Here is a 27,478-nt window from a genome sequence, read left to right on the forward strand (position 1 = left end):
ACTTATGGCCATTATTCCTTGTTACTCCCAGTAGTGCTCAGGGGAACAGGGACTCTCCCACTGCCTGCTGGTCCCCCTTGGCCAGTTTGTAGATACCCACCAGATCCCCTCTCAGCCTTCTCTTGTGGAGGCTGAACAGGTTCAGGTCCTGTAGCTTTTCCTCATAGGGCCTACCCTGCTGCCCCCTGGTCATGCGAGTGGCCCTCCTCTGGACCCTCTCGATGATGTCCACATCCCTCCTGAAGTGCGGCGCCCAGAACTGGATGCAGTACTCCAACTGCAGCCTGACCAATATTGCACAGAGGCAGAGGATCACCTCCTTGGACCTGCTCGTGATGCATCTATGGATGCATGACAAGGTGCAGTTAGCCCTCCTGACCACGTCCCCACACTGGCGGCCCATGTTCATCTTGGAATCAGTAGTGACTCTGAAATCCTTTTCTGCCTCTGTGCTGACAAGAAGGGAATTCCCCAGCCTGTAGGTGTGCTGCTGGTTCTTCCTCCCCAAGTGCAGTACCTTGCACTTGTCTCTGTTGAAACCCATCCTATTCTCATCCTCCCACCTCTGTAACCTGTCCAGATCTAGTTGTAGCCTGTCCCTCTCTTCTAGGGTGCCCACTTCTCCCCACATCTTAGTGTCATCTGTGAATTTGAACAAGGTGCTTTTCACCTCCTCGTTCAAGTCGCTGATGAAGATGTTGAATAGTGCGGGCCAGAGGACCGAGCCCTGGGGAACCCCACTGCCCACATCCCTCCAGGTCAAAAATGACCCGTCCATCACCACTCTCTGGGTGCGGCCCTTCATCCAGTTTGTGACCCATCTGAATGTGTAGGCGTTGACACCACAGTCGCCTAATTTTTTAATGAGGATGGGGAGTGCTTATATGCATGTGTTTGTGGATGTGTAGATCACTCAGGGAGATTTGAACAGTCATGCCTAGCTGAGTGAGCCTTTTCAGAGGTTAGCATACAGGCACAGGAGGCCACTGAAGCGGGGAGGCCAATTGAGTGATTTATCTCTTAATCTTCTTATAGTCTTTTATTTGTATAGAGGTAAGAGACTGATCTGAAAATAAAAACCCTTTTTATGTAATGTAACTGTCCCAAAGTGCTTCTTCCTCTGGGGGCTGTGTAAAATGGGAGCCCCAGGAACTTCTGAGTAGGACATGGTTTCCCAGGACTTTCAGCCTTAGGATCTTGGGAAAACAAGAGTTCTTGGTTGCTGTTAGAAGTGAGAAGTCTCAGAACTGACTTACTAGGTGTGTGTAAGCAGTCTTCAAATACTATTTATCTGTGCTCACTTGTCATCCCCAAAGCAAGCCAGCTCAGTGTTTAGTCTCCCTGGAAGCTACTGATACTGGGGAGAGGGAAGAAATGGGGACTTTTGTGTTTTCCTCCCTCTGGGTTTTTTTGTTTCTTTTTTTTTTTAAAGTGGGAGCAGAGGAGTATGGGGGTTTAAATGCTGGTTGTTTTAACACTTCCCATGTGTTTCCTGTTTGGTTAAAAACCTCTTCTGCTTTCTTTCTCAGAACTTGTTCTAACTTTCAGTACCTGTGTTTTCTCACTAGATGCCACCCTTCAGCCAACCGAGAAAAGCCTCATCTGTGCAGAACCTCCATTCTTTCTTGGGCAGGACAGACCGGTCCAATGCTTACTTGGTGGTGGAGCCGGAGGAAGACAAAACAACTGATAGGTAGGAATAGGGAGGTTGGAACATTCTCAGCTGACCCATATCCAGAAAAGGAAACTCTGGGTTGAATATCAAGGAAGGGTTTCCAAATGTGAGACTCACTTGTGGGGCAGTGTGCCATAGAAATATGATGGGAGCCTCATTGCTTCAGTCATTTGACACTGGACTCAACAAAGCTCTGGAGAATAACCCTGAGAGAACATAGACTAGTCTGCCTGAACCCTGAAGGGATGGACTGAAGGTCTGACACTACAGGTCTCCTCTGTCTCTGACTTTCTGGAATCTCTGAATGCTCCTTGTTAAAACCAGTCTCCTACATCTTTAAACATGAGAAGAGAGAGGAAAGAGAAGTCCCTATTAAGCAGTTACAATTCAAGTACTTGTCTTGGGTTCCTTTTATCTTTGAGAACAAGATGCTTTTGAACCCATAGGCCTGAGGGGAGGAATGTTTCTGAAGTACTGAGCTAGTCCTTTATTCTCATGTAGCTGATATGTTATGCCCCACTGCCTCCAAGACATACCCTCCTTTGCTCAACATAGCACTAGTGTTCACTTTGGCTCATTCCTCTCTCCCCCAGGAAAGTGGGCATTCTGCCCCGGCGTTCTCTCAGCGTGGAGGACATTGGCACCCCTGACTTGGTACGAACTGTTGGTCGAGTTGTAGAAGTCTTCCCGGATGGTACTAATCAACTGGAGCTACAGCGCCCCCCGGGTGGCACCTTTGGGTTCCGTGTCTCCTCTGGGAATGGCCGTCCTGACACAGGTACCTGCTGTGTCTCATAGGGTGTTAAAACACCACCAGGTAGCTTGTTTAGGGTTTGTGACAGCTTCCTGGGACCATAAAAATAACTCTCTTTTCAGTGTCCATTTATAGCTCATCTGTTTGGTTGATATGTGGTTGTTGTTTCTCTTTTGTGTAGGTCCCTTGCTGGTGTTACGCAGGGACACAGCTCTGGAAACTGTGTGTGTTCATTTACTCCTGCTGTAGAGATAGAAGGGGAGCCTGAGCTTTTGTGTTACCCTTGCACACAAGTTACTGTCTTCTGTGTCTACATGGATGTTCCATGGCTGAGATGGGAACAATAATCCTTTCCAGTTATTAGGACAATGATACAGGGACTTCCTGTAGCTATAAGGACAAAAGGTCGAGAAAAGCCAGGCTGTCAAATGCTCAGGGTACTTGGCCAAAAATGGCAATGTGACCTAGTTGTGCCCAGGTTCCCTCTGAGAGATTGCTGGGAAGAGACACCCTATCTCTGGCACTGTTGAGATGTGGCAACTCATGGAGGAACAGGTGATCTTCATAGCTTAATACAGGGCTTTTTACACATTGTGGCAGAGCAGCTGATCTTGGCCAATGTAGGATGCAGGATATAGGCCAGTTTGGTCCCCTGGTGTGATTCAGTCTGGCAGTTCTTGTGTTGTTTGTTTCTCAGTGCAGTAATGGCTTTCCCAAAATACTACATGTAAAGCAAACTTTTTTGACTCTCTCGATCTGAAACTGTACCTTTCATGCCTTCTTTCATCTCAACAACCCAACCCCTCTATGATGGGCAAAGTGCCTTTAGGCTCAGCTGTCTCTGAGAATCCCTCTGGGTACTGGTGTGCCAAAATGGAAGCCAGCACTCTGGAAGCACCTAGGGTCTGGCAGCCTCTGCTAGCCTTGAGATGCATCTTTCTGTGATACATCTTCAAGTCCAGGAATAAATCTTTCTCCCATTTGATGTAGAGCAGTGTGCCATGCGATCTTTTTATGGGTGGTGCTGCATAATATCAGTCCTGTTATATGTAGAAACACCTACATAAGATTCACAGGATGAGTGCCGTGGTGAGGAAGTTGGGCACCCAAGGCAAAACCCACAGCAGCAGCCTGCCCTTGCCCTGTGCATAGATCCAAGGGGTATACGTCCTCCCCATGCTTGCCCAGGAGCACATGCAGTGGTGGAAACCACCTTCCCCCCGTTCCTGTGCCTCCCAAAACAAACCGCTTGCAGCTCCATCCCGTGCCCCGTCCTGGCTGAGCAGCACCTATTGGTACCCCTTTGCTTCAGCGCCTGGGGCCATTGCCTTGTTCACCCCCTCTTCCTCCCCACTTGCTATGGCACTGCACAGAATAAACCCAGTGATTTCAAAGAAGAATCCATCATGCCAAAAACTTTATCTGCTGTGGGCTTTCTGGGTTCTCCCCAAAAGAAAAATTGTTCTATTATTTTTATGGAGTCAAGAAACGAGTGAAAGCTAAGAGCTGGCATTTTCTGAGGGGTGCCTTACCTCTAACAAGGGGTGCCTTTGAGTTTATAAAGGTTGAGACCACTGAGCTAGAATAAACCACCTCGATTGGGTAAGATTCAGGGCCTGATTAAACCAAATATTCCAGGACCTTTTCTAGTCTGTTTCCTGGAAGTGCTTCAGTGTCCATAACTAAGAGCTGCATAGCTATTCCAACATCAGATGTGCAGATTCCCGGAAGGTTGTGTTTTGATTTTAAAATCCTTGACTCTGGACATTGTATGTTCTTCTTGAAGGATTTTTTATTTTTAGAATTTATTGCCATGGAGGTGTCAAGGCCATCAGCCTTCCAGACCAAATTCCTACTACAGGGTGACAAATTATCATGCTGACATGCCTTAAACTCAACCATCCCAGGAGCAGATCATTTTTTACAGTTTATTCAGTCTCGAGTCTCTTAGTCAAGACTTGCAACAAGGGGGCAACTGTAGGCAAAGCAAGCAAGGGATGGTTTTACTAGTGCAGCTGAGGAACGGTTTGAATAGCCCCGTGTTCTAATCCTTTACCATATGGGGACCTGGCATCCCACCCCTCTGAAAGTAGGCTGTGTCCCACAGGGTGAAAATTCTTGATCAAGCTCCTGTGAGCCTGGCACCAGGTGGAGTCATGTGGATGCTGTGGGTTAAAGCTGTGCAGCTCTTGGCAGGCTCCATGGTGTGGCAATGATGTTTTAATGTTTTTCTTTTCCCATCTGTTGTTTTGTGTGTGTTTTTCTTCTTGCTTCCCACCATCCTGTTGCACATTTTTAACATGTATTCACTGTGGGGGAGGTTCCTCATCCTTCACATATATTTGCCTCCCATCTAAGTCTTTGGTTCTGTGTGTTGTTGAATAGGCAAGGTCAGAAGGTGACCAGCAGGCAGGCATGACTGGAAGGCTGCGGTTCTACCATCTGTAATTTACAGCAAATTCTGCATTCCCCCCTGCCAACCTTAAGACATGTACTTGAGCTTGGAAGGTACAGAGCACAGGTCATGACATGCAAAGCTTTAAACTAGGGTTGGCCTGCCAGTCAATTGACTGGTCAGATATTGTCAACTGACTGCATATTTTTTGACTGGTCAAAGATTATAGGAATTTTACCAAAATAAATTGCAACAACTTTTTTTTTTTGTAATTCTTTTGACAAAATACGATTTTTACTGTTTGTTGATACATTTCTTAATGGAAAATTGTTTTCTCTATGTATTATTTGGACCTATTGGCAACTTTTAACAATTTTTGACTGATAATTGACTGGTCAATTGACCAAACTTTATTTGATCAATCAAAAACCCAACCCTAGTTTAAACCTCTGCTACTTCGAAATCTAGCCCGAGTTGCAAAGACAAGGTGGCTTGGTGCTCTGTGCAAGAGTGCTTGCTTCATTCCAATTACTAATATGATGGGGTCTTAGGATCCCACCAAGCATAGCCTTAATGCCAGTGTCACTTTCCAAAGCCATCAGTTAAGTACATGGAAACTGAGCCCCCGGTGATTACAAAGCTCACCACAGATCAGATAACAGCCCTATCGTAGATTTAATTTTGGGGCCAGAAGTTTTCAGTTAGGGCCCAGATGTTGGGTTTCTGTTGTGGCCTAGTGAACAGTATGATTTTGGGTAGTTCCATATCCTGATCTTGCAAAATATGGCATGCTCAGAAACTCAGAGTGAATGGGTGTGCATTGCATGGATGCTTGTGTATGTTCTGAGCAGTAGGGCTGTGCAAAGCTTCAGTCCCCAATTCAGTTCAGCAGAGATTCAGCCCGATTCAGTGGCCAAATCTCTGAATCCGAATCGAATCAAAGGACCCTTTAATCTCTCCAAATTGAATCAGAACCCTCTGGATTGATTTGGAGAGATTCGGAAAGATTCAGCGATTTGGACATAGCTTTAAATGATTTTTCTATATACCTCTAGGTAGCAGTTGGCTCATGAATATTGCAGTGCTGGGGCACATAGAGCATCCCACAGGAGTGTGGGGGACTTCCCAGAGCACTCGGCAGCAGACCCGGAAGTGGACCAGAAATGCTTCTGGTCCGCTTCCGGGTCTGCTGGGGAGCATGCAGGGGGGCCCCCCTGCATCCCCCAGCTCAGTGACTGGTGCCTCCTGGGTCTTGGGGGGGCACCCGGGAATCCCACTGTGGCCGATCGCCGAGCCGGGTGGGTGCAGGGGGCCCCCCTGTGCACCCTCCAGCAGACCCAGAAGTGGGCCGGAAGTACTTCCAGTCCACTGCTGGGTTTGCTGCTGAGCACGTGGGGGGGCTCCCCCCCACTCCTGTGGGATGCTCCATCTGCCCCAGCATTGCAGCATTCACAAGCCGCACTGGTACCTCGAGGTACATAGAAAAAACATTTAAAGCTGTGTTTATGTCCGAATCACTGATTCTCCAATTCAGCATCAAATCTTCAGATTCGGATTCAGCCAAGTCAAATCAGTGATCCAAATCAACAAATCGAATCACTGTCCCCAATTCGGGCCGAATCCTAATTGAATAGGGCCTGCTTTGCACACCTCTACTGAGCAGAGTCCAAAGGTTCCAACTGAGGCCCATTATGCTATGTACTCTTCAAACCCATGAAGTGCCAGTCCTTGCTCTGAATGACATGCATTTCAGAGTATTTCTGTATATAGTAATGTAGCTTTCCAGTGCCATGAAAGATCAGCAGTGGGAGTTCCCTGTTACCTAACTCATCTAAACACAGAATTTTTGCCATCGCTTTACGGCATAGCATCCTTATTCTTTGAGGAACTGGCCTTGCAACATCAAGCTGCTTCTAATGTAGACTGGCAGGGGGTACCATGAGAAGAACAGTTGGACTGAAGAGATCAGACAATGGCCTGCTGGCAATGGAAAGTATTTGTGCATTGTTAGCAACGAAAGGAGCTGCAAGAAGAGTGGGAGTTGGAGCAGGGATGCTTTCTGCTTAGTTCTGGTGCCTTGAGTATGCTCTCTGTTTGCTTTGCAGGCATCTACGTCCAGGAGATGACAGACGCCAGCACAGCAAAGCTGTATGCAGGACTCCTTGGCATAGGGGATGAGATCCTAGAGGTGAATGGTGCCACAGTCACTGGGCTTGGTTTGGCCCACATCAACAAACTGTTATTGCAGGCCAACACCCTGACCCTCAGAGTGCTGAAGCACAGACCCATCAGGCGGTAGTGTGCAAGACTCAAGAGTCCTGTTGATCAGCTCTCAGGAAGCACAGTGCTCCTTGACATTTTGGTGTCTTCACTGAACAAGGAGGAATCTGCATATAGGCGATGTCCCTGCTGCTTATTGGTGCCATGCAATGCTTGTAGATGCCCAGTCCTTGCCATGGGACCCAACTCCCACTACTAGGAGATGCCTTTGCGACTTGAAAGATATGGCTGGTGTTCAGCCTTACCTCCTGAGCTATGCTCCGTCTGCATGTGTTGTACCTTTCTGTTCTAAATATTTAACTTATGTGAAGTGTGACAGACAACATGGATCCCTATCCATGGCCAAGAGACTGAGGACTACCTGTTCCATATCTCTGTGGAGCAGCTGGTGCATGGTGCAGCCTAAGGCTATCTCTAGCTCCTAGGAAATATGAGAAGTGCCCTGCAGGCTGTGTGAGTGTGCCTGACTTATCTCTGCAGAGAATTAACAGCAGGGGTGCTGTACCCCAGACTGCTGGGCAGCAGTCAGCAACTGAGCTGTTTCTGTGCAATATTTTGCTCCCCAGCACTGGGGAGCTGGTGGGTTTGATTTCTTCCCTCTGTCCACACAACAATGGACACATTTGGGGGAAGGATTGAGACCTGGTGTCTCAACGCCTGTGGTTTCCAGTGGCTAGCCAGCAGGGGGTGCTGTTTGACCAGTTTATTCTTCAGACTCCATTTTGCTGGACACTGGGTAGCACCTGCTGCTGGTGTTTTCAGCCAGGAAGAGCTAGGCCATCAGCTGTGCAGTGAGAGCTGCCATGCCTCTCATCACATTTGTGTCTGTGATCAGGTTGCAGCTACTCCATCATGGAACCTCCTATCAAAGAGCCCCAAATCTTTCTTGTGGACCAGCTTAAGTTGAGACGAAGGCCCATTGTATTCCTGGGCTAACTCACACTGGACAAATAAAGGGCATGGCATGGTACCTTTCTGGCCCAGCCCAACTTATCTAAATGGCAAATGACTGTTTAAACAGCATTGGAGACCTCTATACTTGATCAATGGGTTTCATTTAAATTATTAAAACTTTCTGATGAAAACTCCCTGTGTCCTTTACTCTGCATTATTGAAGCAGTGTGTATGCGGCAGGGGGGTGGGTGGGAATGGGAACAGTAGGGGGTGGGGGGACTGGCCTGTTAGCCTTGGGCTGAAGAACTGATATACCCTATGTGCAATGTGGTCAGGACTGTGTTGTGGAGGTCAACAGTGCCCTATTAGGAGGTTATGGACAGGGACAACTGGTATTGGTATCTTTCAAGGAAAGCCCTTCCACATCTGGGAAGGACCTCCTGGCCAGTGTTTGTGAGTGGCTGGAGGCTGGGATAGGTAGATCTGGAGGATGGAAGGCAAGGCATCTGGGTCCAGGTTGGGAGGGCTGCAGACCAGTTGGAGGGCTGGAGGCACAGGCAGGTTAAGAGCCACTTGGGGTGATGGGAGGTGATGGTGTGTAGGGGTATGTGTCAGTAGTGACTCAGGGCTACTCGTTAACCTCAGAGAGCATCTAGCAACTGAGCACTTGTTAAAATGTAGAAACCATTATCCTAACCAAGCAGTGGCCATGGTGACACAAGTCCTTGTGAAGAGCAGTGTTGTGGTGGTTGGGCTGACAGGCACAGCGCGATGATGAGGGAGTCTGCTTTTGGGGCTTGAAGACCTGTCAACAGTCAAGAGCAAAGAGGAGGTGAAGTTTGAAGGAGGGAGACCATTTGTGCCAGAACCTTACCACTGCCACTGAATGCTTGTGCATGGACGTGATGGTAGGACCTAGGATGCTAGAATAAGAAAAGACCTGGGCCCTGTTGGCTATGTCAGATTTAAGGGCAGGTGAGATGCAGAAGTTAATGGGCTGTGCTGTGTTCTGAGCTGGTCCAATAAGATACCATTGAGAAGCACAGCCTGAGGGAGGGAGAGCCCAGGAGGGAGAGAGCTGGTTTTGGAAACAAGAGGAACAAAGGCCTGTATGAAAGAATGGGCCTTTGGTTCATAGGGAAAGAGTAAGGCAAAGGGATGTAGAAAGGAGAGGAAGTGACTAAAGATTTCACTCATTAAGGTATTAGTGGAAGAGATTAGAGCAGAGCTAAAACCTGTGCCTGAAAGGATGCGAAATTCCAGGCACACTGCACATTCCCACCTCCATGCAGCCCCCCTTAGCACAGCTCCAACTGACATACATGCTCATTGTTCCGCGTTGACCTGAGACTTTGCTTTCCTGAGAGCAGCTTGAAACACTGCTTGCCTGGGAGTTTGCTTTCTGTCTCTGAGTTGCTATTATTTTGAATGCTAACCTTATTGAGAAGCACTTTGCAGGTAATGCTGCAGACTTGATGACTTTATCCTGCTCTGTTCTCTGCAGGGGAGCAAGGAAGGCTGCCATGGAGCATGCTTCATTGCACAGTTACAAGGCAATGCTTTTTGCTGCAGAAAACTATGGCAGAGAAGAAGGGACTGTCTGGAGCAGGGTGAGAGATGTGAACTGGGAACCTGAGTTAAAAGCATCAACCATGCCAGATTGATAATGGCTGAATGTGTTATCATTGGATAGCTAGTTTGTGGGCTTAGCCAATTCTGCATCACACATCCGTCACCACAACTTGCCCCAGGGTGGGAGGCCAAAAGTAGGATGGGCCAGGATACTAAACTCCTCTCTTAGCCCTAAGCATTGTCCAGTGGGTCAGGGTTGATGAAGCCCATGAACGTGGGAAGCATGCACTGTTCTGTAGAGGAGTGAAGGGATGATCTGGCACTTTCACAATGTATATTTTTAAATATCTATAATAAGACCCATGGGGAAAATATCCTGCACCACTCTGGCTGGCATCACAGTTTGTTGTAATAAGAGACATTAATCTTTTTCCCTGAAAATATTAGCACAATGAAGTGAACACTAGGGCCCCAGTACTCAGAGGTCAGAGCCAGAGGATGTTGGTGGCAGATGGATAGCCCTGGGCTCCAGGTGCTGCCTCTTGAAAGGAAAATCTGTGTGGCTGTTTGTAGTGAGGGGGCAGCCTGATTTAACCCTAACACACCCTCCTCCAGTGGCAGGCTGTCCTGAGCAGCCATTGTGGCTCATGTGTGCTGTAATTGCTGCTTGGCCAGGATTGTGGTCTTCTTGCTCCTCTTTCTCAGTTTAGATGGTTGGTGTGGGGTGATCTGCAAATGGGAATTTAAAAAGAAGATGGAGTGGGGGAGAGGCTGTGCCTCTTTCATTGCTGCTCAATTTCTTTTCCTTCTGAAACAGCAGGAAGGCAGGCAGTGTCTCCTGTGGTTATTTTTTTTTCTTTCCCAGAAGGCCTGTGGTGGGGGTCAGGGGAGAGACTCTCTTACCCTTTGCTGAATGACAGTGGGGTGAAATCTCTAGCAGGAGCGCTAGGGAGTTGACATGCTGATACAAACAAGCTTGAAAGCAACAAACCAAAAACGCTTCATCCTCTCAACCATTCAGGTCTAGTTTATTGCAATATCCTAAATCCAACTGATTCCTCAGCCGTTTGTAGAATTCCAAGATTAAAGACCCCGACTTTCTGATTCAAAAAGCACTCTCCTTTAGGAAGAAGGAAAGGCTCACATTTTCTTGACCCCTAGCAAAGAAGGGCACAAGCCCATTTCCTTTCCCATTTCAGGTCAGCTTTCAAGGGACTGTCATAACTCCTCACAGCAGGAAATGGATAACCAACCCCTGAGAGCACAGGTGCAGAGGCACTCTCAAATGGTAGGAAAGCTCCTAATTATTTATTAATGGTCTGTTTGCTAGAGGTGCTGAGCCACACCTGGGAAGCTGTGCTTCTGCACACTGGGGGCTAAATGCTCAGCTGGCCTGTCAGGAGGCACTTTCACTTAGGGCAGGAGGTGCAGCCTGCCTCCAGTGCCTCTAACCCAGGCTGCTGAAAGGAGGATACCACAAAGAGACCTAATTAGATATGGTGATGGTTATTTAACATTGGTTAATAGTGGGTGTGCTTATATTGGCATGAACTGATCACCACCATGTTAAAACAGAATGAGCCCTTCCAAATTATGGAAATAAGCCCTTCGAGTGCTCTCACACTCCCAAGAAGTGAGAAGGCAAAGCCAGCAGGGGCTGCTTTAGCCCTGTCTGTGATGCAGCTTGGTATTCTTTCTAGCCTATAGGCATCCCCTGTGGGAAGACAGAGCATGGGAGGTATAGGAATAGTAGTATTTTCCTTTACGGTGAAGAGAAGCAGCAGCAGCTACCTTGGTCTGTTGCTTACACCCAAAACTGGGGCACTTTTAGTCCCAAGGGGTAGAAGGACAAGTGCATCCAGCACCAATGTGTTACCTAGCACTTATCTCCTGTTGTTACCTAGCACTTAGCTGGTCCCTGCTACTCTCAAAGCTAGTTAATTCTCACGACCTTCCAGGGAGGAGAAGCTGAGGGGCAGAGCTATCCCTAGGGTATGGAGAATCAGGGTAACTGCCCCGGACCCTATGCTTCAAAGGGGCCCTGCAGAGCTGGGCAGGGTGGAGTGGCCATTCCTGCAGGGCCTGCCTGGAGTTGGCAGCTCAGTCCCATACCGCAGAAGAAGCACAGAGACTCGGTACCACAGCCCCAAGCAGTGTTAAGGGGGCCCCGCACAGGCTGATTTGCCCTGGGCCCCGCACCTCCCTAGGGTCAATTCTGCTGAGGGGGATCACTTTTAATTAGCAAGTGACTAATGTGGGATACAAGTTAAGTGACTTCCCAGAATCATGGCAGAGGGAAGATTAACACTCAGCTGTTCCTGGTCCCCAGACCTGTGCTTGGGGCACAGGGCCATGTGGTCCCTCCAGGGCACTTGGTTAGTGGCTGAATGCTTTAGCCAAAGAGCTGGGATCCCAGCAAGGGATTTCACTGTTGGACCTAGTGACATGGGGCTGCATGCCAAGTCCTGCTTAGCACCTGGGGCACAAGGGGGCCTGCAGTGGGAAGTAAGGAGGCTCCTTGCTGGCCACAGTATCTGATCGCACTGAAAGGAGTAGGTTCTCCTGAGAGCAGAGCTTAGAGAAGTGAGGCAGAAGGCCTGTTGGCTTGGCTGGTCAGACTGCCCCAGACTTTCTGGCTGGCAGTCTGGGCCAAATGGTTGGGCTAGGCTTATGATGCTGGGTACCATGGAAATGAGTGCCATACAGCCAGGCAGATGCACATGTGTAATGTTCTGCCCAGGCTTGGAGGCAGTGTCTGGCCAGAAGCTACTGTCTGTCCCACCAGCAGAGGAGTCCCTGGCTCTCTGAATAGGACCTCCTTTCTGCCAACCTTCTTTCAGCTGGCATTAACTGCTCCATAACACTGATCACCTTAGCTATGTGCCAGCACCCACACAGCTGCTAGGAGCCTGGGCATAGAGCGACTCCAATGCTTGGCAGAAGGACCGAGCTGTCATCTCCCCATCCTCTGCAGCAGCTGGAGGGAACTGGTTCAGTTCAAACCTCCCCCCACCTTCCTCTCCCACCCCTGGAAAGGTCATCTTTGTTCCATTGGAAGCACAGCCTGCAGCAGCAGCAGGATGCTGTAGCAGGGCAGCCAGCCTTGGTGCCACGCTCACATGCTTTGCAGGCTCCAAGCAGCTCTGGGATGGCAGCCAAGATGTGAAGACACCTGCCCAGCTCCAGCTCTTTGTTAGCTCTTCCAGCCGCCTTTGGTTTCCCTCAGCCCCACCCCCGCTCCCTGGATGAGTAATTTGGCTTTTGTTCTCCATTCTCCAGAGAGTTTATATTCCAATGCTAATGATCCCAGGGTGTCTGGACAGATTGCCTGGCTGTTCCCTGCCCAGGGGGGGAGGGATCTGGACTGCTTGCAGAGTTTTTCTTCTAAAGAAAGAGCCTATGAAGTATGACAAATAACCTCCTCCTCTCTCTCTTTCTCTCTGTCTTTCTCTCTGCTAAGACATCCCCAGCCAGAGGGAGCTGCATGGGTCAATGCAAACTCTGGGGCAAATTGAGGTTGGGTGGGGGGAAGAAATCCAGCAGGTAAATCAGATTATTTAGGGCATAAAAATACAAAGAATTAGTCCTGCTAGTGGCAGACATGGACCAGCATGGGGGAGAAATCACAGCAGTTCTGTAAAAGGCATCTTAAAGCCTTTGCTGTGTAGATTCCTTCTGCCTCCCCTTCCTCGACAGAACCCAGCACTGGCCTGGAGACTGTCTGAGGAGAGATTCTGGTCCCCACGTGGAATTGCTGAATTAGGGTTGTGTGCTCTGCAACTGGGAGCAGTTCACGTATATGAGGCCTGAAGTACTAAAGCAATGGTTCCCAAACTGTGGGTCACGACCCCAAATGGGGTCACAACATCAGCGGGTGGGGTTGTGGGTTGGGAGTGAGGGGCCATGCTGAGGAAAAGTTTGGGAAGCACTGTACTGAAGGAAGACACCATTCTTAAGCACATAACATGGGGGCACCGTCAAGAAGCCCTATGATGAAGTGAGAGAGACGCACATACCTCTTTTGCCTTTAGGCAGGATATAATTGTACCATGACTCTATGGTGCACTACTTGTACCTGACCTGTATAGTTCTGTCCTAGCTCCTCTGTTCCTGAGTAATACAGTTGCCCTAGCCCCATGTCAGAACAAGCATGCATCTCCCTCTGTTCCTTTCACTAGAATATATTTCATTGGACTTCCTATAACAGATGGACAGAAAAGGAGGCACAGTTCCTTGTGGTGTGATGGATGATTTGGCAAGAAAATGCATCACAATGTACTAATTGATAGACTGGAAAAAAATATAATGTGGTGGGTCTGGCTTTGTGACCACCGGGTTGAAAAGAGGCTGGTGTGTGACAAGCTGGCTCCATTTCCTTCCCTTATAGTGTTGTTGGTTGCAGAACACTTCTAGAACAAGATATGTTCTGGGTGGGTGCCATGTCCATGCCCATGGCTGTGTGGTAGGGGACACACGTGCCATCCCCATCTCCTCTGCAGCAACTCACCAGATATCTGGCATAATATGCTGCCTTTGCCACTGTAGGACCAAATCCTGGGCCATATCCCCTTGCTATGTCAGGTCCCATTTTCTGCTGTCACGAGGGCCGTGGATGGGTCCAGAGGGAAGAACAGAAACATCTCTGCATAGTACATGTGATTTTTACCTGCAAGTCTTTGGAGTCTCTGCATCCAGCACCCAGCGCGCTCATTGTTCTGGATGAGGGAAGAATGGAAAGATCCACATTTGGCCTCGTCACCTAAGTTTTTTACATCTCTTCTCAATGGGGAACCCCCCAGAAGTAGCATTTCTCAGGTAACAATAATGCACATGTCCATGTCCCAGGAGGGAAATACTTCATTCTGGAACTTCCAAGCAAGACTGGGACAGATATTGAGAGTTTAATGCACTTTCCTTTCTCATTGGTGGTTGAAACCTGTCCAGTTGGCTTCTTAGGGGTGGGGAAGGTTGTGAGCGCAGAGTCCTCTTCCTGCCTTTGTCCCTCCCTCCAGCTTTGCTCTGTCCTTGAGCGACAGGCTGCCTGGTGCTCTTGAAAAAGCAGAATCTTTGGCAGAGGCTGCTGGCAACTCCCCTTTTCCCTGGAAGACCTGGCATTATGTTCCCCTCCTGTCTATCAGGGCAGTGGGTGGCAAGTAGATTTCAGCCCTCAACTCCCTTCCCCCCTGGGGTAGTAGGACCTGTTCACAGATGGCTATTTTGGCAGTGACCCACTTGGCAAGGACCTCGTTCCAATTTCACAGAAGTTCAACTTGATCCAAATGGCAGTGGAATAACTTGTGTTCTCCCATTTAAATTTCAGACTTTGCTTAACAATTGGTCAGCTGGATGGCAATGCTGTTGAAAGCGTGATTGGGTAACTCCAGTAGGCCTGTTTTCTGCAATGCAAAGTGTATACCATACCAATAGTTAGAGACAACGTCAACTCATTGGAGGTAAAGGTACAATTTTTGTCTATCCGTGAACCAGACCACTTGAAACAACAGTGGCTATCAAGCTCTGAAGGGACAACCCCTGCATCCATACGGCTGTGAGGGAAGCATTACATTTCTTAAAGCTGAACTTCTGCTTTCACAGAGATACTGGATGACCCATAGGATTCGTTATAGGAATCAGCATTTCTCCCTTGGTTCAAATATATAGATAAATAGATAGATAGATAAGTATATGTATATATGTATATAAGGGGTGTGCATCAGGAGCTGGGACAATGTCTGTTCACCAGGGCACCCCCCAAGGGAAGATGAGGTCAAACGGTCACAAACTCCGGGAAGACCTTTTTAGACTGGACATATGAAGAAACTTCTTTACTGTCCATTTCCCCAGAGCCTGGAATAGACTCCCTCCAGAAGTGGGGCAAGCACCTACTATCGATGCTTTCAAAAAACACTTGGATGCTTATCTTGCTGGGATCATTTGACCCCAGCTGACTTCCTGCCCCTTGGGCAGGGGGCTGGACCCAATGATCTTGCAAGGTCCCTTCCAGCCCTAATGTCTATGAAAGCTATGAAATGCAGGCTAGCTTGGTACAATAGACGATAATACCATCTACCGTTACTGCTGTGATATATGTAAAGTGAATGGAAGGCCTCACTGCTGTTATTAGTAGCTTGGTGTCCAGGGCTGGAGATCATAAGTAAAGGGTGCATCAGAGACTTGGACGCAGTTAGAAAGAGCTTCCTGATCAAGTCTGCAAATTGCACAAAACTGGCAAGGATTGTAAACACTTTGGAAAACAGGATTAGAATTTGAAAGGATCTTGATATATCAGAGAACTAGGCTGTAGACCGCAGCATGACATTCAGAAAAGATATATGTAAGATGCTATAAACATGGAAGAGAACTCAAATATGAGGGATAGGATTTGAGGAGGAGGAGGAGGGGGTGGGCCTAGGTAGTAGCACTACTGAGAAACACTGCTGGGGGTTATGGTACAAGTAAGCAGTTGTTTAAAAAAAAACAACCAAACTATTTTGGGCTACTTCAATAAAAGTATTGTATGCAAGACATAGGAAGTGATGGTACTACTCTGCTTGGTGCTAGTTAGGTCTCGGCTGAAATTGTGTGCAATTCTGCATATAAAATTCCACAGTTTAAAAAAGCTGAGGAGAAAATGGAAGGGATCCAGAGGTGAGTGACAGTGATGATAAAGGGGTTGGAGAGCAAACTATGAGGGAAGATTGAGAGAACTCTGTATCTTTAGCTTGGAGAAAGGAGATTAAGTTGCAGTTGTTAAATATATACAGATAATCAAAAGACAGCAATTGTTCTCCTTTACCAGAGAGGGCAGGATGTGAAGCAATGGGTTTAAGCAAAGCAGATATAGATTAAGTTTTAGGAATAACTTCCTAACTGTAAAAACAGTAGGACAACTCTGCCTAGGGAAGCTGTGGAATCCCATTCTCTGGAGGCTTCCAAGGGAGACTGGATAGGCACTATCTAGGATGGTTTGGGGATATCACATCCTACATTTGGGTAGGAAGGTAGGTCTGTTCCAACACTATGATTCTGTAAGAGACAAGCTCCCTTGGAGGAATTCCCAGGACAAACCAAGGGCTTTTGGGCATGGAGATTGAACCATTCTTTCAATCCCTGATTCATGATTCCAAATGAGAGTAGAAGGCATCAGTAGGCAGAGTTAGAAAGCATCTCTGTATTGTTCCAACAGCTTGTGTGGCATTCTGGAGTCTGCACGCCTCTGCCAATGCTGCTTCTGCTGTGTAAATGCAGGATTCCAGTCTCCAGGCATAACAGTGGCACTTTTCCCAACCACTTCTTGGTGTTCACCAAGTTCTGCACTGGCCATTATCTCCTGCGTTTCAAGCTTGGCCAATCAATATGGCCTGGTCTGGTGGCATGTGCCGTGATAGGGTTACTGTATTCATGCCCCAGTGGAGCCCAGTGGGAATAGCTACTCCCCCAGGCAGGAATTGGGAAAGAGTATCCTCGGACTGGACTTGAGAAAGCTGCAGTGCAGGCCTGTGTTTACTAATGAGAGATGCTGGACCTGAGGGGTACTTAATCAAAAGACTTGCTATCCAGGAAGACTAGCAAGTACAGCTTATTCCTCGCTTAACATCATAGTTACGTTCTTGAGAAATGCAACTTTAAGCAAAACAATGTTAAGCAAATCCAGTGATATCACAGAAGTTACCTACCAGCAGGCGGTGGCTAAACAACATTATAACCGAACACTGCGGAACTTAAAACGAGTACGCTAATAGATCCATGACGTAATAACAAAACAATGTTAACCGGGATGATGTTAAGTGAGGAGTACCTGTATGGCTGAAGACCAGCTTGACTTAGCAGAGGACTCTTCAGTAAACTAAATCACAAAAAGGCAGCTTGTAAGTGAAAACTTGGGCAAACAACTAGGGAGGAGTATAAAAGTGTTGCTCGGGCACGCAGGGAAGAAGTCAGGAAGGCCAAAGTGCAATTGGAGTTACAGCTAACAAGGATTGTGAAGGGTAACAAAAAGGGTTTCTACAAGTATATCAGTAACAAGAGGAAGATAAGGGAAAGTGTGTATCCCTTACTGAACAGGGGAGGCAACCTAGTGACAGAGGATGCAGAAAAGGCTGAAGTACTAAATGCCTTTTTCACCTCAGCCTTCACAGGCAAGGTCAGCTCCCAGGCTACTGCACTGGGCAGCACAGTTTGGGGAGAAGGTAAGCAGCCAATTGTGGTGAAAGAACAGGTTAGGGACTATTTAGAAAAGCTGGACATATACAAGTCCATGAAGCCGGACGGGATGCACCCAAGGGTGCTGAGGGAGTTGGCCAATGTGATTGCAGAGCCACTGGGCATCATCTTTGAAAACTCATGGTGATCAGGAGAGGTCCTGGATGATTGGAAAAATGCAAATATAGGGCCGATATTTAAGAAAGGGAAAGGAGGATCCACGGAACTCAAGACTGCCTCACCTCAGACCCCCAAAAAATGATGAAGCAGATCCTCAAGAAATCCATTTCTAAGCACTTGGAAGAGGATAAGGTGATTAGGAAGAGTCAGCATGGATTCACCAAGGGCAAGTCATGCCTGAACAACCTGATTGCCTTCTATGATGAGATGACTGGCTCTATGGATGTGGGGAGACCAGTGGTATACCTTGATTTTAGCAAAGCTTTTGACACAGTCTCCCATAGCATTCTTGCAGGCAAATGAAAGAACTACAGGTTGGAGGAATGGACTGTAAAGTAGATAGAAAACTGGCTGGATTGTTGGGCTCAGAGGGTTACAGTAATCAATGGCTTGATGTCTAGCTGGCAGCTAATATCAAGTGGAGTGCCCCAGGGGTCAGTCCCTGGGGTCAGTTTTGTTCAATATCTTCATCAATGACCTGGAAGATGCCACAGAGTGAACTCTCAGAAAGTTTGTAGATGACACCAAGCTGGGAGGAGTAGTAGATATGCTGGATGGTAGGGCTAGGATTCAGAGAGACCTGGACAAATTGGAGGATTGGGTCAAAAGGAATCTCATGAGATTCAACGAGGACAAGTGCAAAGTCCTGCGCTTAGGATGGAAGAATCCCATGCACGAGGGCAGGCTGCGGGCTGACTGGCTGGGCAGCAGCTCTGCAGAAAAGGATCTGGGGGTTACAGTGGACAATATGCCGAATATGAGGCAACAGCGTGGCCTTGTTGCCAAGAAAGCTAATGGCATACTGGGCTACATTGGTAGGAGTGTTGCCAGCAGATCAAGGGAATTGATTATTTCCCTCTATTCAGCACTGGTGAGGCCATATTTGGAGTACAGTATTCAGTTTTGCCCTTTGCCCCCAACTACAGAAAGGAAGTGGACAAATTGTAGAGAGTCCAATGGAGGGCAATGAAAATGGTTCAGGGGCTGGAGGCGCATGACTTCTGAGGAGAGGCTGAGGGAACTGGGCTTATTTAGTGCAGAGAAGAAAAGACTGAGAAGAGATTTAATAGCAGCCTTCAACTTCCTGAAGCATGGTTCCAAAGAGCCTGGAGCTGGACTGTTCTTAGTGGTGGCAGATGACAGAACAAGGAACAATGGTCTGAAGTTCGAGCAAAGGAAGTTTAGGTTAAATATTAGGATGAACTTTCTCACTAGGAGGGCAGTAAAACACTGGAATGGATTACTGAGAGAGGTGGTGGAATTCTCCACCCTTGGAGGTTTTAAAGACCTGGCTAGACAAAGCCTTGGGTAGGATGATTTAGTTGAGGATGGTCCTGCTCTGAGCAGTGGGTTGAATTAAATGACCTTCTGAGGTCCCGTCAACCCTAATTTTCTATGATTCTATGATCCTCAGCATGTGTGAAATGAAGCCAAGAGGATGTCATTTTGTTGGCTACTCTGGTTCCCAACTGTCACTGGTAATAGTGATGGTGGCAGAGCAGAGCAGTGCTCTGGGGGTCTGAAAGACAGGCTTAACCACAGCTGGAGGGGACTCCTACCCTTGGTCAAGGGAGGGGGAAGAAGGACATGGCAGTATTAAGGCATTTGTTATGTGTAGGCTAGTGGTAAACCTTTTGTCCCTGTGATCTCTGTTTTTTTTCCTCATAAGCACAAACAGTGACCTCTGCCCTTTGGCTCCTGCTGTTTAATTCATGGTCATTCACTAATATGATTGCAGCCCTACTTGCTCTAATCATGGCTGAGGTACGTGATCATGCATCTATTAGCAGTACCTTGCTGGCTCGCTCAGCTTTGTCTTAATGCTTATTTGAGCTGGCTAGCTGCCAGTCAGAGGTGTTCTCATGACCAATAAAACAGCCTGCAAAAGCTTAAGACATTTGAAAACAGATTCACTGAGACCTGCAGTTGAAACCAGGGAAGCACAGGAAAACCATCCTTTTTTAATGTGAATCTCCTCACTGGTACTGGCTGGTGATATGTTTTCTCCTCTCAATGAGTCAAGGGCTTGTGCAGCCTGTCATCCCTCCCCAAAGCAATGAGGCTGAAGACTAAATTATCTCATCTTCCTTAAGTGTCTGTAAGTAAAACTAAATTGACCTAGGTAATTGGCAATGAAGCCTCTTCTGCTTGCCCCTTATTTTCCTTCTGGACACATTGTCTGCGACAGTTAAACTGTCCAACTCTTCAGCCAAACAGGAAAAAGGTGACTGAAGAGAAATGCAAGTGTTCAGTGAGTCTTCAGTTTGCTTTAATACTGTGGAAAGATGAAAAAATCCTTTACATAATTGTAACACGATTCCAACAGCAGAAGTAGGAAATGCTTGTTGATACATTTCAGTAACACATTTGCGTAGATAGCCACTGCAGCTCACTCTCCCTTTCAAATAAAGTGTTTTTCACAGGCTCCGTAATATTGCCCATTGTCTTTCATCTCCAAAAGCTACTACCAAGCTGTGGTTTATTGCATTTTGTTTCATGGGAACAGTTGCCATGGATCACCATGCTGTTTTCCACAGGAATGGACCTGCTGTCAATCCCCAACTGATAATCTGGGGAGGGCAGGCAGGACTGAGAGCTGGCACAGAACAGCTGTTACAGCACTGCAGCACATTGGTCACAAGTGCTAGAAGAACATGTGCACCGCTGCATAGTGTAACACATCACCCACAGAGTCAGCAGTAAGCTGTCCAGAATTAGTTTTGCCTGCCATTGCACAGCTGTCCTCATGTGTCTGGACCTAGCCATTCCTTAATGGTTCCTGCTTCTTAAGACTGTAAAAGGGAAAGTGCTTTTCATCCACCTGAATTTGTTACCTATTTAAAGGACTGCACGCTTTGGAATATAACTGACTTCTTGCATACCTACCAGCTTGTGTTCCATGTCTCGTGGATGGCTACTAAGCACTGGCATCATGCTGGTATCACAAACCCATTGCTAGCAAGTCAGCACAGCACCTAGACAAAGATCCTCCTTACCCCGCAGCAAGAATTCCACAGCAATGTTTCACTCCTGCCTGGGCCACTCCCCAGGCAGCAAGCAGATCGTTCACTCTTCTGACAGACAAGCCAAAACTCATCTGCACCATAAAAAACCATAGAGCCTCATTCACTTTCCATTTAACATGGAGCTGAGAAGTATGCTCGGTGCCCACACCTCAGCCCCTTCCAGGCCTATGGAGGGAACAACTCAAGGAGCAGGTTAAAAAAAATGTCAGCCAACCAGCATGAGCCTGTTCCATTAGAACTGGGTGACCAGATGCCTTCTCTGTCACCTTGAAAAGAAAATCAAGGCTTGGCAGTCTGTTATTGCAACCTTGTTCCCTTGCCAAGGACACTGAATGCAACATTAGAGGAAAGCGACTTCTGCGTTTTTCAAATTCAGAGACTTCTACAAAACCCCGAGATACATCTGGCCAGGCGAGGGCTCTGCACACTGCCCTTCTGAGCTGTCAGCATGGAGGAGCCAGGGCACCCAAACAGAACAAGCAGCTGCTGCACTGTTGGCAGCATTAGCAGAAAACATCCCTGCTACATTTGAACAATGGAGCAGTGTTTTGAGGGGGAGGACAGCTGTGTCAAAATACATGGCAACGGAGGGGGCAGCTGCCTGTTGTGCATTGCACTGCACCAACTGTAGCTGAGGCAGGGAGGGGAAGTTAGGCAATAAAGAGGTTTTCTAGGTCTTTGCCATTCTAGCCTGTTGCAGGTAGAGTGCCTTGATAGTGTTTGGGGGTAAGAACTTCTTTTTCTGGAAATAAATTTGCAAGCTTTTCCATGGTGTAGAACAAGCTGAGCAGTTGTCCCCATGTCTTTGTGACTCCTCTACCAAAAATGCAGTTTGAAACCATGCACACGCACGACTGTGTTAACCAGCTCTATCTGTCATATGCATTAGGATTTAACTGGTTCCTCAGCTATCACTGGGATAAGGAGTTTGTTGGAAGGCAAAGAGAAAACTGATTGCAATCTCTTATTAGAACAGTCTGGATGATGGCTAACTTCAGTATTCTCAATATTATGAGGTTATTTAATGATGAGTTTGGCATTAGGACTCTGCGGCCACCACCGTATTTAAATGCACTAGCCTTGACAGCTGTGGTCTTGTTGTAGAAGTCTTTCTCAGATTAACTTGCAAAGATTTAGGAGCTGGATCTGTGTCTGCCATATTCCTAAATTTGGTACAAGAACTGTGTTGTGGTAGAATCGTAGAAAATTAGGATTAGAAGGCATGTCAGGAGGTCTAGTACAACTCCCTGCTCAAAACGGGACCATTCCCAACTAGATCATTTCTCCCAAGGCTTTGTTGAGCTGGACCTTCCAAGCCTCCAAGGATGGAGATTTCACCACCTCTCTAGGTAACCCATCCCACTGTTTCACCACCCTCCTAGTGAGAGCTTTTCCTATCCAACCTAAGCCTCCCTTGCTGCAGCTTAAGACCATTGCTCATTTCTGTCCTCTGTCACCACTGAGAATAGTATAGCTTCAATAGAAGTCTGCTTCAAACTGACAAATAGCTAGACCTCTTTCTAGGATTGAGGTTTATCTCCCTCACAACTCACCTGGTGTTTCTTGTATTGCACCTCTGGAATACAGAGCCTCTCCCTTCTCCAAGCTGTTTTGTTTTTAAATTTTAAAAAATTAAGTCTAGACTTCCTTGCTCCTTCTTGAAGCTGATGAAACATGCTCAAAAACAGAACTGCTGCTGCAGGCAAGTTAAGATCTGTTCCTCCTCCCATCCTAAAGGCTAAAGCAAGGTTTAACCTTTTGGGAGGTGCTTTCAATATCAACAAGGGAAGATCTGCTATTTCTCAAAGGATGAGAAGAGCTCTTTTCATGCTGTGTGGCATTCTGCTATCCAGGAGCAAGAAGCCACACTACATTTGTCTCCCTTGCAAATAGTAAATGGGTCCATAGTAAACCAGTGCCTAGAGGAAGCAATTCCCAAAAAAGTATGTCCTGCCAAGCTTTTATCAATGGGGCTGTATACTGCCCTCTTTTTAAAATTTGGATGCTAACAGAAGGTTCTAACACAGCTGAATACTCTAACAGGATGATGGTTCTGAGCACTGGGGGTGTTTTTATGAAGTTATCTTTCTCTGGAATGACAGGCCAGAAGCCTCTTTGAAATGAGATTACAAAAAGCCAAGCTAGTCATGAAAGCAAAGGTGGTGGAAGTTATGTAAAGTCTCAAAAAACTTCAGCAACTCTCGAACTTCTAGGCCCATTTCAAATCCTGTGACAGGCACCACCCACAGATACAGTATGGGTTGCATCCAGCACTGAAGGTATGTGCTTGCATTTAATTCTATGTTCAAGTGGGCAGCTAGTACTACCTTTCAAAGGACTATCTGAAGGGAAAGGGATGAATTGGGGAGGGGGAGGGCAAGGGACATGCTTATCAGGTCATGGGAAGCAAAGTTTGCCTTTATGAGAGTGGAACAAATTGGTCTATAAGCAGATTAAGACGCTAAAAACCATTTTTTTTGACAGCCTGCCACTAACCTGAGGAAAGGAAAAGAAGCCCATTTTTGTTTACAGCAATGACTGACCGCATCTCACTTCCCAGCGCTCAGGACATGCTACAGTGATACTTGGCAGACATGGATGGCCATGAGCCTTCAATTCATGTACCCCAGCTGAAGCCAGAGAACTAATGCAACTCCAGCAAGCAACAAGCTCTCTGCTCTACCTGCAGAGGATAACATAAAACAAGTGTCATTGTCCCAGACTGAAAGCTAAGACAAACAGCAGGTTGGGGACTACTATAGTGCAGTGCCTCTGCCAATGTAAATGCTGTTAGAACAGACTCATGGGAGTTCAGTAAGTCTTTGGAACTGAGAAAGAATGATAACTTCTGCAGTGTGAAAACAGCACACCACCAGCCACTTGACTGCAAGTTAAGCGAGACTCTTCGGTGATCAACAGTAAGAGGGAGTTGAAAAGCTCCTGCAGTCCCCAACTTGTTCTTCTATGGCATCAAGCAGTCTAACTCCCCACCACTTCTAGTACAGCTCAGCAGGAGGCTCAATGACTTCAAACTGTCCAGAACTGACAAACCAAGATCAAGTCCCCACATCATTCATTTGAACCCAAGTGTCCTGGGATCTCAGTGGAATTTTATGAATGCTACTTTTGGAGCAGGTTCATTCAAGCTGGCACTATGTTCTTCAACTCTGATAAGCAGATTGCTAGGCCTGAACAATCACCTAAAATTTATTTTTTATCTTCAATTTGTATTTCTAGCAAGGTTAAAAAAAGAAGCCCCAAAGCTTAGCTATTTAAGTATTTCCCCTTGCATTACAACACCACAATCCACTACTACATATTAAATGAAGGAGCAACACAAGCAAACATTTACCAGGAGAAAAGGATGGGAGACACTCAATGTAGTAACGAGCAGCAATAAAGATATGCTCCAGCACACAAGCTTTTATTGGCTTGGCTTGGCTTCTGGTTATTTGTTGCCTTAATTTCCTTTAGTCTAAAAGCAGTTTTTCAAGACTCATTAAAAATCATTCTTGGAGAACGTGGAAAAGGACACTTTTAAAACACTGTGAGGAACTGAGGTGTGCAACTCCTAGTTAAGACTTATTTCCACATTCTCACGCAACCACCTTGTACCAAACCAGCCTTGAAAATACAGCATCAGGCAGTGAAAAAGATGCCGAGTCTTCCTCTCCCTACTGAATTCAAATGGCTCCTCTGGTTCTTAGTCTAGAAATAAGGTTTATGACTTCAGTGTCTAAAGTTAAGTCAAGTCAATTCACAGGACAGTTCCAAATATAATACAAAAATAACAGGTTAATATATTTTCACAGCAGCAGTGAGCACTTGAACCAAGATCTCCTTTGTCACAGCAACACTGAAATGTAGTGTTTTGAAGGATACAGTTGCCTGGTCCACAGATTTAGTCCCAATTGTGATTAATAGGAATTCCACAGTAAGCTTCCTGGCTGTCCATGACTGAAAATTTGCTCTTTCAAGAGGTATTAAACACAAGCATGATTATATAACGGAGTCTAATCTAACTTCCAAGAGGTACAGTAAAATATTATAATGCAATGTAATTTAATCATGAAAAACTAAACCAAGGGAAGCCAGTAAAAGGGTGATCTTGCAAGTGACAAAGAACCACGTGGCAAAGAACCTTAAAATAGAGTTCGGGGTAAATAACTGCCCCATTAAGCCTATGCATATTTACCCTTACATCTAGCAGACTGTAATCATCAAGTTAAGGTACAGTTAGGCACTGCTACTTCCTAGTTTAACCATTCAGAAGGCAACAGTCCAGCCCTACTTTCCATGCTCTTTATAATTTAGTGGTCTGAGTACAAACTCAGTTTCCTTTAAATAGGTAAGCTACTATGAGGCACAATACTGCAGTGAAGAATGTTTAGCTTGTTAAACATAAAAACAGATTTTAATCTGGGGGGCTCATTGATACTGAAATTTGAGTTTCAAGATTCTAGGGAAAGTGTCACTGTTTTTTTGGAAGCACTAGGAAATTTTTGCCAGTCTACTGTGTATAGGCACTAATTCACACACCCAGCTTAAAAAGAAAAAAGAACCAAACAAACAATAGTGTTAATCATTTCTAGAGAAATTTAGGTCTGAGAAGGGGTAGAAGGAACTTAATCCTTCCCCCCTCGCTCCCCTCCTATTTTTCTTTAATCAGTTTTACAGCCCAAAAGTGCTATTTGCATTTCTGTCCAAAAAAGCCAGGTCAAATATTTCTAGATAAAATTCTGGTATTACTACTCACCCATATTTTTAAATAAGTGACTCACTGAGTGTAAAGTGAAAAAATTATATGAAACGGGACTAAACTGGTAAGCAATTCAAAGCTAACAAAGGACTGGGAATATTGAACAAAAGTCTGACTTGAGTTTCCTGGTGTTTGGTTTGTGTCAACAACTCTCAAAATATACCAAGTCAATAAATGTTTTAAGACATTCTATTTAGGTAGGTGTTAACATACATTCAGGCCATAATCTACTCTGATACGTGTACACAATTGACTTGGGGGGAGTGACACACATTTAAGGAGAGAATATGGCCCTAATAATTTTTAAAATCTTTTAAGTTTATTTCTCAAACACCATGAGTTTAAAAAAAGAAAAAGAGAATCATTTGCAGAAAGGAAAGCAGCTGTTAAAGGAAGCAGTTACTCAGGTATACAAGGGCAAAAACAGCATCAGTCAATGAGTTTTTAGAGGCTTGTATAACCAAGAAAATTTAAAAGAAGAAAAGGGGAAAAACGCTTTTTAAAAAGTTCAGCTGCAGTCTAGAGTGTATTTACCAACTTTTAGCTTGCAGTGCATGAAAACAGAAAGTTAAAGCTCTGGAGTTTAACCGCAGCTGCCTCGGGTACAGCAATACAATGTTTGTAGAGTTCACATACATGTCATGTATAAGACTGCTGAGATGTCTTGCAAGCTTATGTTTTGCTCAAGATTCATCCTAGCATATTAGAGTTCAATGGATTTCACTGTGTGAAGTCACATTAATCTTACTGATAGAAACCACTCTAATGTACAGGGCCAGTAGCCCTTGCCTGCACTGGTCCCCCAACTTGTTTATTATAGACTTGATTCACATTGGATTTCATTTCAGCAGTTAAGACACTGCTCCCCTAACAGTAACTCCTTAATGCTCAAAAGCCTGCTGCTCCCAATACAGTATTTTCAGAAGCAAAGTATATACGAACCACTGGGAAGGCAGTCTACTTCTGCATATCTTTTAATGGCCCTGTGTCAGTGTGAACATAGTCAGAATAAGAATGAATGCATTTACTGACATTGGTACTCCTGGGCCTTCCTTCCTTCCTACTAACCAACTGCTTAGCTTGGAAGTGCTTCACAGTTAGCTGGTGATGGGTTCCATAATCAATGAAACAACTTCCTAAGGAACCATTATTCTATTTCTGAACCTGACGAGAATGGCATTTGATAAGGACATGGAAGAGCATGTGGTAGTTTAGGATGGCTTCCAAACTTCACACCTGCAACAGAGAGAAATACTAAGCAGTGAACTCCTTCCAAACCGCCTTATTCTAAAGTCCAAAGCTAGTCCCCTGCATCCAGGATGGGGATCCTATTATCCAAAGAGCAGCATCTCTCAGGTGCAGAAGAATTTTAGGCCTCCATCTTCCCCCTCAGGCAAGTCAAGAAGGCTTAGAATGAGACAATGAAGGGGCTTGCAAGAGTCAGGCCACAGGTGTTAGTCCACAGAACACAACAGTAGCATCCGGATGCAAGTTCTCATGACAGGAATCTCTGTGGGTGGACGGAAACAGAAACTGAGTCTCATTTCCCCATTTTTTTAAGAGGGGAAAAAGTGTTCAAGAGAGGTCAGTCCATCACAGCACAAAAAACAGGATAAGCACCACCAGTAAGATAACAAAGAGAACGATAATAGCACACCACTGCCGTCGATCTGGAAGAAGAAAAGAGGAAATGCATTAGTTTTCTCCTTTTATGAGGAGGCAGAAAAAAGGTTGTTTTCCA

The 27,478-nt window shown here is 46.2% G+C and overlaps 2 protein-coding genes and 1 long non-coding RNA gene across 9 annotated transcripts in view; 2 read left to right on the top strand and 1 right to left on the bottom strand.

Moving 5' to 3' along the window:
• KIAA1614 (KIAA1614 ortholog) overlaps window positions 1-8,189 on the top strand; it is a 62,926-nt gene extending 54,737 nt beyond the window's left edge. For 5 of the 6 annotated variants that reach the window (XM_059728368.1, XM_059728370.1, XM_059728373.1 and 2 more), the window contains exons 8-10: window positions 1,569-1,693; window positions 2,269-2,453; window positions 6,930-8,189. In XM_059728368.1, coding sequence (XP_059584351.1) covers window positions 1,569-1,693; window positions 2,269-2,453; window positions 6,930-7,123 — 504 coding nt within the window. In that variant the 3' untranslated portion in view covers window positions 7,124-8,189. The remainder of the gene's footprint in view (window positions 1-1,568; window positions 1,694-2,268; window positions 2,454-6,929) is intronic. The other variant, XM_059728374.1, reaches the window with a different exon arrangement.
• Window positions 8,190-10,574: 2,385 nt separating this feature from the next.
• The window catches only part of STX6 (syntaxin 6), a 30,661-nt gene continuing 13,757 nt past the window's right edge, over window positions 10,575-27,478 (bottom strand). Inside the window, exon 8 of one of the 2 annotated variants that reach the window (XM_019500276.2) lies at window positions 10,575-14,966. In XM_019500276.2, coding sequence (XP_019355821.1) covers window positions 14,887-14,966 — 80 coding nt within the window. In that variant the 3' untranslated portion in view covers window positions 10,575-14,886. Of the gene's footprint in view, window positions 14,967-26,034; window positions 27,408-27,478 lie in introns of those variants that run through there. The other variant, XM_006272408.4, reaches the window with a different exon arrangement.
• On the top strand, window positions 14,961-26,206 carry LOC109286340 (uncharacterized). The gene is made up of 2 exons (XR_002094343.2): window positions 14,961-23,257; window positions 23,463-26,206. It is a non-coding gene; the product is annotated as an uncharacterized LOC109286340 (long non-coding RNA).

Source organism: Alligator mississippiensis, chromosome 5 (genome assembly GCF_030867095.1).
Source record: "Alligator mississippiensis isolate rAllMis1 chromosome 5, rAllMis1, whole genome shotgun sequence".
NCBI classification, from domain to species: Eukaryota; Metazoa; Chordata; order Crocodylia; family Alligatoridae; genus Alligator; species Alligator mississippiensis.